At 36.5% G+C, this 18,671-nt stretch overlaps 1 protein-coding gene across 1 annotated transcript in view; it reads right to left on the bottom strand.

The window, feature by feature from the left end:
• The window catches only part of CTNNA1 (catenin alpha 1), a 161,714-nt gene that overhangs the window by 114,631 nt on the left and 28,412 nt on the right, over positions 1–18,671 (bottom strand). Inside the window, exons 3-5 of the mRNA XM_069104313.1 lie at positions 17,135–17,330; positions 2,249–2,415; positions 1,610–1,729 (exon numbers count right to left, since the gene is read on the bottom strand). Of these exons, the coding sequence (XP_068960414.1) occupies positions 1,610–1,729; positions 2,249–2,415; positions 17,135–17,330 (483 nt within the window). The remainder of the gene's footprint in view (positions 1–1,609; positions 1,730–2,248; positions 2,416–17,134; positions 17,331–18,671) is intronic.

Genomic DNA, 18,671 nt, shown 5'->3' with positions numbered 1-18,671 from the left:
TTCAATCGTAAGTCTGATCAGATTATTGAGTAATATCTCTAAATAAGATCCTTCTGTTGAAAGTCCTCTCATGATACTGTTTCCCTCTTTCAAGAGTTTGTGTAGATCTCCTAGTTTATTCAGTGTAACTAATTTATTATTTCCCTCAAAAACATCTTACTCATTTGGCATTTTAATTTGCACTTAATAGCAGAAAGCTTGTCAGATGTCCTATAGCAAAATATACAGCTAAAATACTTAACAGTATGCCGTGGTTTTATAAATAATAGATTTATAGAATTTTATAATAACTTCAAGTCAAAAACCATCACAAGCAGTTATGGCTGGTCCTTAGGCAACTGAATGTGTTTTCCGTGTTTTTTAAAAGCTTACACTATTAAAGGACTTTCTGAGAAGTTTGCCACCATGTTTTAATCAAAGTTGTAAGACTTCATAATTCACAAAAAGAACCAGATATATTTTACAATAGTAAAACCATCCCCACCAATCTTTATTTTTATAATGTAACTGACATTTCTTCCACTTATTCATGAGTCATGACATCAAAAGCATTCAGCATATAACATAAAGGATTAAATGAGAACTCTACCAGTTGGACGCATGGATTGGTTTTATCATATAACTGAAATGAAATTTCTTCTGGGGAGCAACCAGATTGAGCAAATATAAAGTGTATTTAAAATTTTTAAGTTAAAACAGCAGAACTCAAGCTAAAAGCACATAGACCCTAACTCTATTAGTTGAGCAATTTGTGGAGCCTAAATAAATCACTGTTCCATGGTATGTGATCAGTGCATGTGAGATGTAATCCTGTTTTGTAGCATTGGAAAATGCTACAAGTTAACACTGTAATTTGTTGTTCACTGACAGATATACTACTAAATTATATTTTCTGTAGGGAGAAAAGGGAACCTCAAACTTACTGCATCATAAAAATTAAAAATAACCAGCTGCTTTCTCTAAAAAATAAGGGAAAGGGCAAATACTGACCATTAGGATAACCATTCAAACTAACAAAATCTCTAAGCAGAAACTAGCTAGGATTCACAGATGTTGAGAGTATTATGCACGTCCACCCCAAAGGACACAAATACCAATTGCCTAATATCTGACAGTAAGGACATGGAAAAGAAAAAGAAGTGAAACTCCAAAAGTCATAAAGCCCTTAGGGCCTGGTTGGAGAAAGGGAAATGTCCACTCATGTTCTGCTTATAGAACATTCCAAATGATCTCCTGACAACAAGCGTACTTCTAGAGTAACAAAGCATTTCCCTCAGAAAAAAGCAATTCTTTGCTGCTGTCATCTCAACATGACCAATTTCAATCACAACCCATTTTCTATTCCTCCTGCTGCTGCTCTGCCTCTAGTCACAGTCTTTGTCTGAAATTATTGGGACAATTAAGGTGAAATGGGCATAAATAAATAAATGATAGCACAGTAGCATCAAATGAACTAGACTTCACTACAGCTCTATCACTAGCATAGTACTGAAAGGATGTTTGTTAAATATGCTTACTAGTCCTGACACCTTTAGAAAACAAGGCTAAGTTGTTGCCTCTACTGGCTAATGACATAAAATACTTCCAGATACACACACAATCATTTTACCTGTTGCCTTTTGGCTGCCATGATGTTCAACTTATCCACTTCAGGTTTTAGGGCTTTATATTGTATGCCTAAATCTTGCTCTGTGCCCGCATTTCTAAGTTTCAAGATACCATCTTCCACCTACAAAACATGCAAATAGCTCAAGTTAGCAGTTAATCAAGTGTCCTGGAATTTTAAGATTGCTTTTAATAGGTCTCAAAATGAACAGCTATCCCAAGTCTAATCAAAGTTTTTGCCGTCACAATCCAATATTTTAAAAGCATCTACTATGTGCAAGACAATAAACTTGAGGTTTTTCCCAGAAAGAATGCTTTATTTCCTCTATTCAAAGGCATGAAACTTAAATTATTTTAGATTTTTCAATTCCAGGAACTAAAAATCCTACCTGCTAAAGAGGATGAACCTCAAATATTATTTTGGCCATTTCATTTTTACTATAATACTACTGAGTTAAATATTGAAACAGAAAAACCATAAAGTGATAGATCTGGAGTAGAGGATGAACATTCCAGGCTAGAATGTGGTGAGAACCAACTAAATGGTTAAGAGATGATGGAATTACTTTCTCCTCTCTCTTGCTCATCCAACAACCAACAGCTTTGCCCTCCATCACACCACACAAAGTAGCACTGCACTCACAACTTTCAGCTGAACAAGTAGTTTGTAGACATCTGCCATGTCGGCCAAAATAAGCAATCGGGTAACGGCTGAGAGCAAGGATCGGGCAGCTCGAACCATGTTGCCGCGCTTCACAGAAGAACAGGGGTCATCTGCAAATTCTCCAGAGGCACTTTTCATCAAATCGCCTATTATAAGAATCAGAAAAGCAAAGATTTAAGTAGAGTAGATCTGGATGATAACACTTTGAAAAAACTTCAATTCTAAATAAAAAATTTCCACAATAAGCTACCATGACATTTGAACAAGGATTTTGGAGCTATCCAGCCTCTGTAAGCCACTGTATCAATCAGTCAATCTATCGATCCATCCATCCATCCATCTTCCCCTTGTTGGCATACACCAAGTTGTTTTTTACTAGCAAAACTGGTCTTTATGATCATCTATTCCAACCCTCTCATTTTGCAGAAAAGGAAATGAAGGCCCAGGGAGGGCTTTGACGCAAGGGCACAGAGCTGGTACAAATCACAAAGATGAGATCTGAATGTAGGGTTTCTGACTTACAGTCCCAAGCTTTTTTCAGGATAGGAGACAAACTGCAGGCTGTTAAAGAAATGACCTGCCCAAGTTCACAAAATTCATCCCAGAAGGTTGGAGAACCCGGGCCTCTGCCAATCCCACAGCCCACAGAGGCTTTCCCCCATATAACTCTATTGTCCTCTCCTAATCCCCACCCTCTAGCAAGGTACTGCTTTGGTTTTGCATGTAATTCTCCTAAGCCTAGCACAAAGCAGGTGCTTAGTAAATGCTTGCTGAACAAATGAATAGAAACAATGTAACTTTAAATGATGGATCACATTTATCATGCTCTTAGAAAACCAAGGTTTCACTACCATCTCTTCTTCCTCTCCCTGTTTCGCTACCTCCAAATAAATCCCTATGGTTCAATTTACCAATAATACAAATTTAGGAAAGAGTTCTGAGGTAGACTAGTTCAGAGCTAAATGGAGGAACATTTTGATGCAGCCTATCAAATTCAGCTGCACAACATCCATACAAAACAAAATTTTACACCCTTGGGTTCACATATTAATTTTTTGTAGAAATATTATTTGCTAGGATTAAATTAACTCATTTATAAATGCTCTGTAAGATACCCAACACTTACCTCAAAAGGCTTTCCAGTTAGAACAAACTCTATCCCAGTATCCTTAAGTGCAAAAATATTTTAGTTTTAATAAAAGAACTTGATATCCTTCACTATCATTTGTGGGGCAAAAGTAAGAACTAAATAAGTGCTTTTCATTTATTCATTCTTTCATTCACAAGTTAACATGGTTCATATCAGAGTTAGGATAAAGTTCAATCTGAACACATCGATATCATTGTATGTGTACACGAAGACAATGCCTGCTTGGCATCCTGAGTAGCACTGGGGATGGTGTAAAAACTATTATAAATACCCAAATTAACTACAAGGACACATGAAGGAATACACTATCTGCATCCAGAGAAAAAACTGATAAATAAAAGTATGTATAGGTTGGTTTTACATATATATGTAAATCCATATCCATCCATTGGACATATATATATGTCCAATTTCAACCCACACACGTGTATATATATAATTTTTTTTTTGTCTAACGACAGTCATCGGTGGGAGGGGGGAAGAAAAAAAGTTACATGATAACTATTATATATTTAAAAGGAACAGCAAGTTGTACATAACAGACTTGCAGTTTCATGTTTAATCATCTTTTTTTCTATTCTACATGTTATGGAAATATTCTTCCTTGTTTTCTTAAATTCAGAATAAAATAAGTAAGTTTAAAAAAAAAGGAAAAGACTGTCTTTATCTTTATTAGCTTCAAATCAATCAGTTCTACTCTAAGGAAATTTAGAGGTTAAGAAATAAGCCTAAGGGTGACTAGGTGGTGCATTGAGTAAGAGTGCTGGCCTTGGATACAGGATAGGTTCCCTTGTAACCTTGGGCAAGTTATTTAACCCTAATTGCTTCAAAAAAAAGAAAGAAAGAAGCCTAAATAGTAGCAGGAATGATTGGATTTGGATCAGAGGACCTGTGTTGAATCCCACCTACTAGCTGTATGACCAAGCCAAGGCTTTTAAACTCAATGGGACCTAATATAATTCAATTCAATTAAAAATAAATTATGTACAAGACACTGTGTTAGGTACTAACAACACTGGGCAAAAAAATGGTCCAGGCCTTATCCTTACATGATTTACATTCTACTAGGATTGGGAAAGGGGGCACACACACACACACACACACACACACACACACACACACACACACACACACACACCCCCCAACACAAAATTTCATGAAGGAGAGGAAAATCAGAAAAGGCTTCCTTTAGTAGGAAGCAGCTGAGCTGAGCCTTAAAAGAAAGGGCAGATGAGACAGTGTAAAGGTACACACATGGTATGTTGAGTTTAGGACACAGGATTCAGTTTAACTAGAACACAAAATGTATAAAGGAAATAAAACGAAAAAGATCTGGAAAAAAAGCTATAAGACAAATTGTACAGGTTTTAAAATGGCACGCTAGGAAGCCACTATTTTGATTCTAGAAATAATAGATACTGAAGATTTTTAAGTAGAGGACCGACAGTCAGTCTGGTCTGTGTTTATGAAACATTGCTTTCATTACTTCCAGAGACACAGAAGAAACACTGAAGAGAAGAAGCAGCAGAAGGAGACAAGAGGCTACTGCGATAGACTGGGTGGGTGTGAGATGATAAGGACCAACAAAAGAAAGGTCTTTGACACAGAATTGACAATACTCGCCAACTGACTAGACAGGAAAGGTAGGTTAAGGCAAAGTAAGAGTTAAGAATAATTTGGGGGGGCGGCTAGGTGGCGCAGTGAATAGAGCACCAGTCCTGGAGTCAGGAGGACCTAAGTTCAAATCCAGCCTCAGACACTTAACACACACACACACACACACACACACCAAAAACCCCTAGCCCTGTGACCTTGGGCAAGTCACTTAACCCCAGTTGCCCTCCAAAAAAAATCTAGGTTCAAATTCTGATTCTGCCACATTGGGGTGCCCAGGTGGCTCAGCGAGTAAGAGCACCAGCTCCAGTGTTGGGATGACCTGGATCAAATCCGGGCTCAGATACTTAGCACCACACCCAGAAATAACTGGCCGTGTAACCTTGAACAAGTTCCTTAACCCTGATTGCTTAAAAAAAAAAGAATAATTTGGGGATTGTAAACCTGGGTTAAGGATGATAGTAGCATCCTTTGAAAGGGAACCCTAAAGGGGAGAGGGGAGGAGGAATGAGACCAATCACAGTAACTTAGAAAAGGGCATTTATTTGAAAACTTTACAGATAAAGTCATTCCATCCCAAAATTGATTGGCTTTATCTCCTTCTCAATTCTGCTCTTAGCTTCTCCTGTTCCCCTTGACAACCCTCCAAACTAACCCTTTAATGGAAACTGAATCCAAATGAGAGTAGAACATAGCAAAATGAATGAAAATTCTGCCTCACTCTCATTTCCTTAATCTCTTAAATACAGTGGGAAACCATATTTTTTTTTCATTGCTGACAGATGGTATGTCGGTATAGAGACTGCCCTGTGGTTTCACTGGTATATGGAACTACTAGGAAAGGAAATTTCCTCTACCAATGCAGTAGGTAAGCATCTTCTTTGCAATTAAGTTTTAGGAAGTCACTTAGAGCACTGAGAGTTTAAGGCGTTTGCCCACAATCACACGGTCTGTACGTACCAGAGGCAGGACTTGAACCCAGGTCTTCCTGACTTTAAAGACAGCTGTCACAACACCTTACTCCTCTTATGTCTCAGGTTTATGATGTTAGTAGTAAAAAAGAAAGAGTCAGGAAAGACAGGCATTGGATAATGGGTTAAAATAATCCCATCGCATTTGTTCTATTCTCTAAACTAGGACTGATGCTTAATAAATGTTTGTCCCCTCCAACTGCCCCCAATCTGAGAGAATTATTAACAGAGATTTTTACAAGTGATTTTTAGGGATATTCAATGATTTAGCAAGAAAAAATCTATGATATTAATACAGGGGAGAGTACGAAATATGATGGTGGTGGCTCTCACCTCTTTTATAAAAGACATTTCCTCCTAAAGTGTCAAAATGTGAACCTATATACTACTTTACTATGGTATATAAGGAAAACTAGGGCACACAATTCACTCCACATTATATAGTGGCAAGGACTGAGAAGCAGCCCAATCCTATTCCTTATCTACTTCACAGCTGAACAATAAGCAAAAAAAAAAAAAAAAAAAAAACCAAACCCCCCAGGGTTCAAAAACCAAATCTAAAACCAAATTGTCAACCCCCCTTCCCCCCGGGGTTTCCCCTGGGGGGGGGGGGGGAACACAGATCTGTTTTTGTACAGGATAAGCAGTAAGTAGGCAGATTTCAATTCATTAAGGAAGACCTTCCTAAAGTAGGAAACCCAAAAATGGAAATAAGTTGCTTCAAGAAGACACTGTCTTATTTTTTTTGGACAGAAAAACACCAGAGGGCTTATTTTCAGGGGAGGGCTTATTTTAATGAACATTGACAGCAATTTTAATAAACAGGTAAATGTGAACAAAAAAATGTACCTTTATTCAATAAGCAAATCACTGGGGAAGAACAGGATGATGCGCTCACTGCTGCAGCTCTGACTGGATGCAGCTCCGAGAGCGGCGTGCGTTTGGGGGGGAAGGGGGAGCCGCTGCATACAGAGGGTACCGTAATATAGCGTGTAGCGCAGGGGATTACCTTCACTACAGTAGCAATCTCAATAGGGCTTATTTTCGGGGGAGGGCTTATTTTAGAGGAATCTTACACAGTAAGGGGAGGGCTTATTTTCGGGATAGGTCTTATTATCGGGGAAACATGGTAGTAGGTTTCTTTACACCTGAGGTGGATGGACTGGTTGATCATTTATTCACCAAGGATACTGTTGAAGAGATTCAAGTTTTAAATAAGAGTGGGGAAGCATGATTTCTTAAAGGGGGCAGTATCTTGAGTTTAGGAGAAACAACACTGATTTGATATCCGAAGATTTGGGTAGGAGTCTTGACTCTGCTCTGCGCTGTCCATGTTTTCTCATCTATAAAATGAGCAAAGTTTGTACTTGATCTTAAAGGTCCCTTCCTAGAGATTTAAGATTTGAAGAGTTCATTATTCTCACCAGGTCATATTCTATTTGAGAAAGGCCTTACAAGTCATCGAATTCAACCTCCTTGTTTTAGACAGAAAATTTAGAAATTAAGTGATCTGCCCAAAGTCACCAAGGCAATAATTGGCAGAGGCAAGATTTGAGCCCAGGTTTTAAGCAAAAAGATAACATTCCTTCCAAGAAATCCTAGCAGAAATCCCTTATTCCAATCTTTTTTTAAACCGTATTACAGAAGAACTAAAGCACAAAAGAGGCCATGACTGAGAAGCAGGGGGAAAAAAAAATCTTCCCTATTTTAATACAAGAGAATAATCTTTCACATAGTAATAGTAATAGATATTTGCTACTTTTCTTCTGTCCCTTCTTACCCTTAAAGGCATTGCTCACATTCTAACACGATTTCTTACTTGTCCAATAACTAAACCATTTGATATATTTCATGAAGGATTAAGGAAAGGGATTAGACAAAATAAAAGGGCATGGACTGGATAGTTTAAAGTCATTAATGGGAAGCTATATACAATGTGTAAATGCTCAACTAGTCTCACCATACCTTTTTGCAGAAAAGAGTATTCAAGACCAGTCAAAGCAACAAGAATTTTCTGTAACATCTGCATCATACCTTGTAACTGCACCTTGGTGATTTTTTTTTGCATACAAAGCCAAAAGGGTTGAGCTGACATCTCTTCATGTCTTAAAATTCTCACTCACTTGGTCTGTTTAGAAACTGAGTTTTCCTCCATAACACATCCAAAAGTTTTATTAGGGATGAGAAAGCCCATACTATAATATCCCAGTCATTTATATTATGTAGCATATGTACTTATGGTGAATGACAGGGTAGCAGACATGTTTGGTAGACTCGGGATCCAAGCTCTTCAAAACTACTCTCTAAAAAGTTATACAATAACAAAACTGTCAAAACAAACCACTTTAAAGAACTCTGATCAATGAAATGACCAATCATTATTTTAAAACCACTTCATTAAGCGGTGATGAAAAATGCTACCTACCACCAAACAAGGGGTAATGGACCCAAGATGCAGAGTGAGACATACAATTTTTCGGATATAACCAACATAGGCAATTTTTTTCTTGACTATACACATTTCTTTTATAAGGGTTTTTCTTTTTGCCTTGCAATGGAGCAAGGGAGAAGGAAAACAGTTCTCCACAAGCTTTGTCCAGTCTAAACAAGTAGTTTTATCACATTTTTCTAAAATGCCAAAGTGATTTGCTAATATATGTAGAAACAATCCCTTCCAAAATTATATAAACAAGGAAAATTATTTTGCTGCTTCTAACCCCCTTTTAACAAATCTCTTGTTAATGATGCAATCTGGGTGTTTATAATCATGGAAACAGAAGAATTTGTCTTTCCTAATTGTAAAAACTAAGGAAATGTTTTTTAAAAACACTTCTCTTTCACATTGTATTTGTATCTCAAAGATTCAAAGAAAAGTATATCCTAAAACTAAAATTATGAGATATCATTTTCTTTTCAAAGTATCAAAACCTGATGGTTCTACAGACCAAGAAAAAAGATGGTAAGTCCCACTTTTGAGAAATTAGTATAAATGGAACTATTACTTGTTTCAATTAGTTTCTCTGATGATTCTCTGGAGTTTTCTAAGTAAATCATTGTGTCATTATCAAATATAGATAATTTGGTGGTATGTGAATATAACAGAATATGACTGAAAAGATGAATATGAAAAAACATGGGAAGACATATGAACTGATGCAGAACAGAAGCAGGCAGATAAAAAACCGTGAATATTGCAATATCAACGGAAAAAGAAACTCCAATTGTTCTCAAATTATAATGGCCAAGTAGGCCCTCCAAAAAGATAAGAAAAATCTATCTCCATACTTTCTTTGCAGAGGCCAGGACACTGTATACTGTCAAACTCAGTTAATGTGTTGGTTAATTTTGCTGACATGCTTCTTTCCCTTCTCTCATTACAAGAAATGGCTTACTGGATATAAAAGAGGGTGGTATATTCAGTATTCTAAGTGTGGTAAAAACAAAAGCTATAAATAAAAAATTTTATAAGAAATTAATATAGCTCTATAACTCTAAAGGAGAATCTTGTCGATTAAGTTCCTTCTCAAACTGCTTATATAAACTCTGTGTAAAATGGACTTAAGTTAGGCAACAAAAAGGAGAAAATCAAAAGCTCAATGTCTTTGGCTTTTTTTTAAACTTGCTCCACTGAGAATTCAAAGAGAAACCATCCAAATTTGGTATTTTTAAAACTACCCTGAATATGTTTAACTACCAAAACTAGCACAGTGCCTTACACATATTTTTTAAAATAACTTAATCTGTTATAATTACATAGGCAAATTCAGGGGATGTAATTCCATTGTGGGTTGGTAACAGCTATGCAGCTATGATCTCTTAGAGATCTGCTGAGGTTAAGTGTCTTGACTTGCCCCAGGGTCAGAGCTATATGTCAGAGACAGGACTTGAAGCAAGGTCAGCTTTCCATCCACTACATTTTACTGCCTCTCATCTTGCACACAGTAGGTCCTTAATGGGTTTATTTACCGTGCTGAAGAAAACATTTAAGACATTCATCTGATTAAGTTTTTTGGAAGCTAGGAGATAAGAACTGTGTGCCAACATGACAGCTCCTCATGAGAAAGACCTAAGAACATGAAGAGTACTTGCTTAAATTATCAGAACTTTAAGACTGGCAAGAGCTTTTATTTAATATTCAAAAAGGGCAAAATAAAGTAAACAAAATGAAAAGTTTGTACAGTTCACTGCTAAGCTCATTTAACTGAAACGGGACAGGAAAGTCAAGATAAGCTGCAAAAATGAGAACCCTACAACGAAGGTGTTCAGAAGCCTGGAAAGCAAAAGAACATAATTAGTAGTTAACAGGCCACAGTGAAATAGATGTGAGAAAAATGGAGCCAGAAAGCAACATCTTCAAGTCAGATGGCCTAAGTTCCAGCACTTAAGCACAGGGTCTGGCATATAGTCTGCAATGAATAAATGTGTTTACTGACTTGACTTGAAATCCTAGGCTTTACATCACTGCAGTTGTATGACCACACACAAACTCATTTCTCCTCCCTGCATCTCAGTTTCCTTATCCATAAAATAGGAATATCTATACTGCCTATTTCACAAAGTCGCTTATGAGTGTTTTGTAAACCTTTAAGCACTATATAAATGTATAAAGGTGAGCTTTTAGTGATGGGGAGTGGCCTAGTGAATTCACTGGCATAGGAAATTTCCAAATGAAAAAACTCTCCTCTATCAATGCAGATGAGCACCTTCGAAAATTATGTAGTCTTTGAAAACTGCCTATAATCTTGAGAGGCTAAGTGAAGTGAAGGATCACAAAACCATGAAGGGCAGATTAAATGACCTGTTCAGGGTCATATGGCTAGAACATATCTCCTGATCACAGTGCCTCTGCCAGAGTGGTGGTGATGAGGATGACAGGCAACATGGAGCATGGATGGATGTCTTAGACTGGTCCCTGAGTAACTCACATAATCTCTCTAAGTCTCAGGCAGAAGTTGTCAGGATGTATCAGTAGATGAAGTTCTAAACCCAAGACCTAAAACTCGAAGACTGACATTACTACAGGTTGCGACATCAGGAACAAGGAAATACGTAACACAGGTGCAGAACCTGCGGCCTCAAGGCCACATGTGACCCGCTAGGTCCTTGAGTGCGGCCTTTTGACTGATTCCAAGTTTTACAGAACAAATCTTTTTATTAAGGGTTTTGTTGTTCTGTGAAGTTTAGATTCAGTCAGCCTAGAGTATCAATGCTTAAGAGAGGTGTTTAATTTTAGTATTTAATATAACAAACTCCTTAATCAATGAATCTTTCTTCTCTATTTCCTGAGATCAGGCTACTTTAGAAAATGACTAAAGAGTTGTTATAAAACTAAAAGACAGGGAAGGAATAGAGCACCCAAACATCAAGTTATAATAAACCTCTTGCAAAATATCTTGGGCCCAACAAATGAGCACCTTTTTGCTCCATGAAAAGTAGATTTCCAACATTTGGATGGCCAAAACATTCTTATTCTAGAATTCCTGATTCTTTTTGAGGGGATATTTCAGCTCCAGATAAATTCTTCAAAACTGAACAAAAGAATCTCCTTTATTTAAAAAAAAAATCACTATAATTCAATCACCTGTGAAGAATCTACTTATTAGCAAGTTGTTTCTTTCAATAAACCAATGTTATGTCTTTCTAATAACATGGAGGTACTCTGAAAAATTACTCCATCCTAATACTTCCATTTTTGGAGGTGAGTAAAGCCAAGAGAAGAAATGACCAAAGCTTCATAGATTCATTTTACAATAATTTACTTATATATTGATTTATTTACTTATATAAATATGCTGCCTGGAACATAGTAGGCAGGCACTTCCTAAGTGTGTGTGCATTGGTTGACTGACAATAACAAAAGTGAGGTACATAGTGGTTCAGTAACTTGTCAAAAGTCACCTGAGTAATGAGTGGCAGAGCTAAGTTTGAACAAAGATTCTGACTTCAAGTCTAAGCATCCCTTTGTACTTTGCATACTGCCTCACAGTCATGATTTTTTAATTCAAGACTCTTTAAAAATATAGTTAACATCCATTCCATATGAAAGTATTCTAGACTGATTTTACAGAATTTAACATGAAAATGATGTATTTTCAAACACTTGATGACTTTTTTAAAAGTTAAATTTGTTGCATTTATAAGACTACACAGAGCCAGAATAACATAATCAGTTCCATCAGATAGGGAAAGCATCACTGTATATTTATACTTCAAAGTCCTCAAAGCTTATATTTTGAGAGTCTCCTAAATAATGAAGAAAGAACCTAACTAAAATGCTTTATTCTGGTCAATGTTTTTTTTCACCTGCAAATCATAGATCCTTAGATTGAAATGCAATTACAAATGTGAAAAAGCATTATAGCAAATATAGATTTCACAATGAAACACACAAAATCAACATGGTTTTAAGGTAAAATGCTCAAGATTTTCTAAGGCAGCACATGTAAAAGACAATGCTTAGAAACATTTACAGAAAACTACTGAATTCCTGTTTTTAAAAACAGTCCTTCACTTAACCTCATATACTTCCTAACCTCCAAAATAATTTTTTGAAAATTTCTGAAACAACCCTATGAATTAGAGAAGACACTAAAAATAAACAGTACACCACACTATCTGCCCCTCAACCCCCAAGTCACCATTGACATTTCAGTTCATTCTCGTTGACATGGCAATGCGGAAGAAAAGAGAATACTACATATATTCATGTTCTCATTTTCCTTATTCATTCAAGGATGCACCGCTGCTACCCAGGCACATTCCAAAGAAAGATACTTACTTTAATGATTTCACATTAAAATACATGCACAACATGTATTCTGATATGCAATCACTTTTTAAAGAAATTAACCAGTGGAAATTATGTTAATAATGTCATGGAGAAATTCTACTTGCCAAAGTAAAAATTATGGTTCCCAAGGAAACTCTTCAGTCACACTGAATATATGTATACATAAGTATAGAATGGTGTGTGTATATATAAAATGTATTAAGTCTATGTGTATATCTATCTAGTTATATATTGGGCAGGGGGTACCAAACATTATTCAGCTAAGATCTCCAAGGTAATCTGGTTCATCTAAGTTTAGGAAATTAGTATCCTAATTACAATTATTTGTTTGTGAGTTTTAAGATGTACTGAATAAATTTAAAGCAATTTCAAGATGATAGAAAGCATCATAATTTAATAATTTCCCTTTTCTTCCCCTATTTCCAATCTGCTCACCCCAAAACACGAAGCTTTGCAAAGCAGCATATGCTTACACCAGCCTGGTGACTTGAAAGGAGACAGTATTCTTGGCACAATTTAAGACAAAGAAAACACAGCATCTACTCTAGAGTCTTAAGTCAGAGAAACAACTCTAAGACATAAAAAATTCAACTGAAAACCTGTTAATGATTCTTTGGAATTTACTTTTTGCTTTTCCTATTCTCCTACTCTGAACATAGTTACCAGAAAAAAAAAGAGAAAATGGAGGGATGTTGGGGGAATAATAATAAAAATCTTTTCTGTGTTTTGAAATGGTAAGAAACATCAGGAAATGAGAGAGTTCCAGGTCATAGGTGGAAATCATCAAAGGGCACCTAAAGGCAGATGCAGATTCAAGGAGAATCAGACAAGTGCTACATAGAGTAGAAGAGAGACAAAAACAGAAAGATGAAACAGCTATCTAAAAGGGTCATGCAAAGAGGAAAGGAGCTGATAAAAAAAAACTCAAAGGAAAAAACATAAATTTGAAGAAATCAACTGATTTCTCATTAGGTGTAATGCAAAAGATGATTAGGCTATAATGCTGAAATCTAATTAAGGAAACAAGTTTTAGATGTTTTTATCTTATTCCTCTTCTCTTCTCTGTACTGATGTTGGAGTCTGCAATGATAAATAGGTGTTAGCCCAGTTGGTTGGTGAGGCAGAAAGTGATTTTTAAAAAATTCTTTGGTTCGTTTTTTTATGTATGAATGCATAACTCTTACAGGGTGGAAGGGGGGAGGGAATTCAACCTTGTTAACCCAACCTCATTGGCATCATAATTTAAACAACCAAGTAAGGCATTAAAACAGGATCACTAGCCTGTTTTCTTTTTTAAAGCTCCAACTCCAAGATTTTTACAAACACCTTCAGTATCCATCTCTCAAACCCCACTCTGAAAGACAGTTATTTTGGTCAAGAACAGCCCATCTTCCAGGCTGCCTACACTACACGTAGTATCAGTCTTCTGTTGTCTATATCTCTACTGGACAAGCTATTAATTTTCACTTCCTTTCTACTCTTTGATCTGGCTTAGTCCTCAAGTCAGTTGCAAGAGGAAAAAATGCCTGCAGAGTCAAAACCTTCTCTGACAGTATGTGGTCAATATACTCTTCTCCCCCATGAAGTGCCCTACTGTATTTCTTTAAATTACCCAGCCCAGATTTACCAATGGGGGAAAATTTTGGTAACTCTTTCCACATAAATCATTTAATCTATTCCTAAGGGTTCAGATTCTTAAATCTCACCTTAATAGATTTGCATAACCAAAAGAATTTAAGATTCTTAATAAAAAAAAAAACAATTTAGTAAATGAACACTCACCTACAACTTTATGATATTATTTTACAAGATCATAATTTCATCCTACTAGATTACTCTGTACTTCAAATATCTAACAGTATTTTGAACACTGCCAGAAGACACAGTTACTAGAAGATCAACTATAACTAGTGTATTCAACCACAGCTGCTAACTGGTTAGACTATAACTGGTATAGATTAGAAGTCTATTCTTTAAGAAGATTAAGAAGTACCAACTGTCACACCTATCTCATCTCTCTCCAGATAAAAAATAGCAGTAAGACACTTTTAAACAAGTTATATTGTATTACAACAATGAATCAACAAATTATTCACAATAAGTTAAAAAAAAAAACTAAAATTTGGACTTAGAATTTGATAGACTGGAAACGTTTTTCTTGAGTCAATGATATGAAAGCTCAAACTGGGGAGCATAAAAGCTCCAAAGAAATCTTAAGATACCCACTTACCTGAAGATAAATGGGTTTGAGAGGAGGGAAAAATAAAATATTTCAAACTTCTTTTTCTGTTATTTGGACTAGGAAAAAGAATTTAAAGAATAAATTCTAACATCATCCTTCACTTGACAGACATCCCTGACATGCTAACATACAGTCTCCCCACTGAGCCACACACCCAAAGAGGGGGGTTACAAGGTATTTTTCCAATACTACAGAAACACCTAAGCTCCCCCAAGTTCCAGAGAGGAAGGAGGCCCACAAGGCCAAACCTCTGCCTTTGCCTCAGCTGCTTTCCACATGTTTTACCTTGACCAAGTCATTTAAACTCCATGGCCTCAGCATCCTCATCTGTAAAATGAAGAAACTGAATTATTTAGCCTCTGATATTGCTTCCAATTCTAAATGTATGTTCCTATGATCATCCTTGAGATTAGCAGCCAGATCGCTTTTTATTGTGTCAAGAAGACTGGGCCACACAACTAACCCATGGTATGAGAGTGACTCCTGGTCCTCTGCCCCCCATCCACAATCGATAGCTAATTGTTTAATTCAACCAATATTAATATATGGAGGCACTGAAGGAAATTTAGGCAACAGAGAGTCCCTACTCTCATGGAGCTTTTCAGTCTATTTGAAGAATATCTTCTGAGATAAACTATGACTTCTGTTTCTCAGAAATTTTTCCCTAAGCACTAGAAATTGGGTTCTACCATTAAAAAGTAAAGTTAGTTTTACTATATTCCACCTTCTCTTTTCTTTCAAAAAATTATTTTCTATGAGATGACTGTCTCAGAGAGAATAGAAGCAAGGGAGAAATATAGCTAATGTAAAAACAAAAGATGTCACTAAAAATTATTTTTGAAAACCACAAGTATATGCCCTATAATTTAAAGATTATGTCCATATGGTTGCCATGTCTGTCTTTACTCGCTTTACTGAAGGAGAATTTAATAATTAACACAGGTCTAAAGTGGAAAGCCCATGCTCAATTATCAAAAACCCAACAGGACACCAACTGAGCAAAACCCTTACGGTCTCATGCAACAATCCTGTTGGTTAATAATAATGTAGTTGTACCAAAATTCTTCAACAGTTCACAGCACCAAGATACATAGCAGAAAGGGGAGGCAATAAGCATTTATACAGAACCTTACTAGGTGCCGGGCAATAGGATAAGTGCTTTACAATTATTTCATTTGATCCTTAAAATAACCAGGTGTAGGTGCCACTGTTATTTCCATTTTAAAAGTTGAGGAAACTGAGGCAAACAGAGGTTAAGCGACTTGCCTTGGGTCACACAGCTAGTTAAGTGTATGAGGCTAGATTTGAACTCAGGAAGATGAGTCTTAACTTAGTGTTAAGATTTAGTGTTAAGACCTTAACCTAGTGTTTATTTCTATGACTGAGTTAACACATAACTCTGCAGATGCACTCATATAATCTCTACACTCTTATGACAGCTCCTCCATTCTATCAATCCCACAAAATAACAGCTGAAGTTCTACAACATAAACATTAAGGTAAAGTCCCAGATACACTCAATTTCTATTTTTAATAAATTTCATAGCACAGCAAGTAAGAGCACCGGCTCCAGTGTCAGGATGACCTGGAGATCGAATCCTGGGCTCAGACACTTAGCACCCACCCAGAAACATCTGGCCATGTAACCTTGAGCAAGTTACTTAACCCCAATTGCTTAGGGGCGGCCAGGTGGTTCAGTGAGTAAGAGCACCGGCTCCAGTGTCAGGATGACCTGGGGATCAAATCTGGGCTCAGATACTCAGCACCACACCCAGAAATAACTGGCCGTGTAACCTTGAGCAAGTTACTTAACCCCAATTGCTTTAAATAAATAAATGAATGAATGAATGAATAGATAGATAAATAAATGAATGAATGAATAAATTTCATAATTTCCATTTATCTGTTACATCAAAGACCAAAGAGAATTGAACCCAAGTCTCTACAAAATAGGTATTAGCATTTAAGTACTGCTGCTGCTCAAAATCCTAAAAGACTCAAGCAAATGAATTCCAACTAGATAGGCCAGAAAGGAAGGCAAAGTGAAGGTTTTCTGAAAAGTCTATTTCTGTACCTTCCAAAGATTAACATCACCCACCTTGTTTGCGAACATCTTCTACAGCAGCCACAAGTTCCTCCTTGAGAAACTGACTCTCCTTGGCAATTTTGTCTCCCTTCTCCAAGAAATTCTCAGTTGCCTGTTCAACTGATGCAGCCAATACATGGGCCTTCTTAGAGCGACCTCTTTTCTTGTTGGAGGGTCCCTTGTTACTGGTGGTTACCAATGTTGTAACCTAAAAGAGTTTTACATTTAAAGAGTAAACTGCAGGCTTTTAAACAAAAATTCTAAGAAGATAAACATCCAGGTCATAGTCAGCTAGCCACAAAACATCATAACCTAACATTTACGAATCCCTAGCAGGCATTAGTCATTCACACAAAATGTAAGAAAATAATCCTATTTAAAAGTGGTATTCCTAATTCAAATAAGTGGTTATAAACTGTAGCTTCCCTAGGAACTAGGCCAACTGAGTGGTTTAGGCAAAAAACACAGCAGAGTGTGATGAAGTAGAAATAATACATTCCAGGAAAGGTTTTAAAAGTTTACATTAGGACAAGAAAAAGTTTTAAGGGTCAGATCCATCATTTCTCCCATGCATCATTAAGCAGAAGATTCAGAAAGCAGAATGTAACTTTACGAGGATGGAGCCAAGTTTTCAAAAGCATTTGGGGTTGTTTTTAATCCTTAAAAATTTGCTTCTGAAGACAAATTTCTTTTCATAGTTTATTCACATGAATTACTTTAGTAAGGACTCTTTAGTCAAGAGTCCTTTAAAAAGACACACACTACTGCCCAAAGAAATAAAAAAATGTTAAGTTTTAAATCTCTGAATACTAATCATCTGAGTAACAGTGAACAGCTATTTTATCTTTTGCATAAGATGCTTAAAGACTTGTTATAGTTAAAAATGGAAAGAACTGAACTAGAGTACTGCAGTAAATGGGTTCATAGACTATAAATCTCCTTCTCAATTCCTACTACATTCATATGTATAAATACTAATTTATATTAATGAGATGGAATTGGAGAGGGGAAAAAATGGCCTGAGCTATTCAGTCTCATATTAACATAATCTAACCAGCTATGCCTATGTTCTGTATGATCAAGACAAAGGTTGTTAGTTATTAATTCTCAGTGAACTGTCACTGCAGCATGCATGGTGGTATCTATAGGTGTAACAGATTAAAATAATCAAATTATTATAATTAAAAAAACACACAAATTATAATTAAAAAGTAACATCTCTCACATACACACTGACACTTCCACCTCACACCCAGATTATTACAATGGTGGGTCTTCCTGCCTCAGGTCTCTCCCCACTCCAGTCCACCATAATCAGTTGTCAAAGTAATCTCCCTAAAGCTCTGGTCTGACCATGACATCTACCCCCAATTCAAGATACTCCCATCACCTCTAGAATTAAATATAAAATCCTATTTGGCATTCAAAGTCCTTCACAACTTGACCCCCCCACCCCATCCCACTACCTTTCCAGGATTCTTATACCTTAATTCCCCACTCCAACTCCCATTCCCCCACATAATCTGTGATGCTGTGACACTGACCTTCT

The sequence above is a fragment of the Petaurus breviceps genome, unplaced genomic scaffold (genome assembly GCF_028583685.1).
Source record: "Petaurus breviceps papuanus isolate PSGF00001 unplaced genomic scaffold, PetGlider_PUasm1.0 685, whole genome shotgun sequence".
Classification (NCBI taxonomy): Eukaryota; Metazoa; Chordata; class Mammalia; order Diprotodontia; family Petauridae; genus Petaurus; species Petaurus breviceps.
This window is presented reverse-complemented; position numbering and strand designations above follow the sequence as displayed.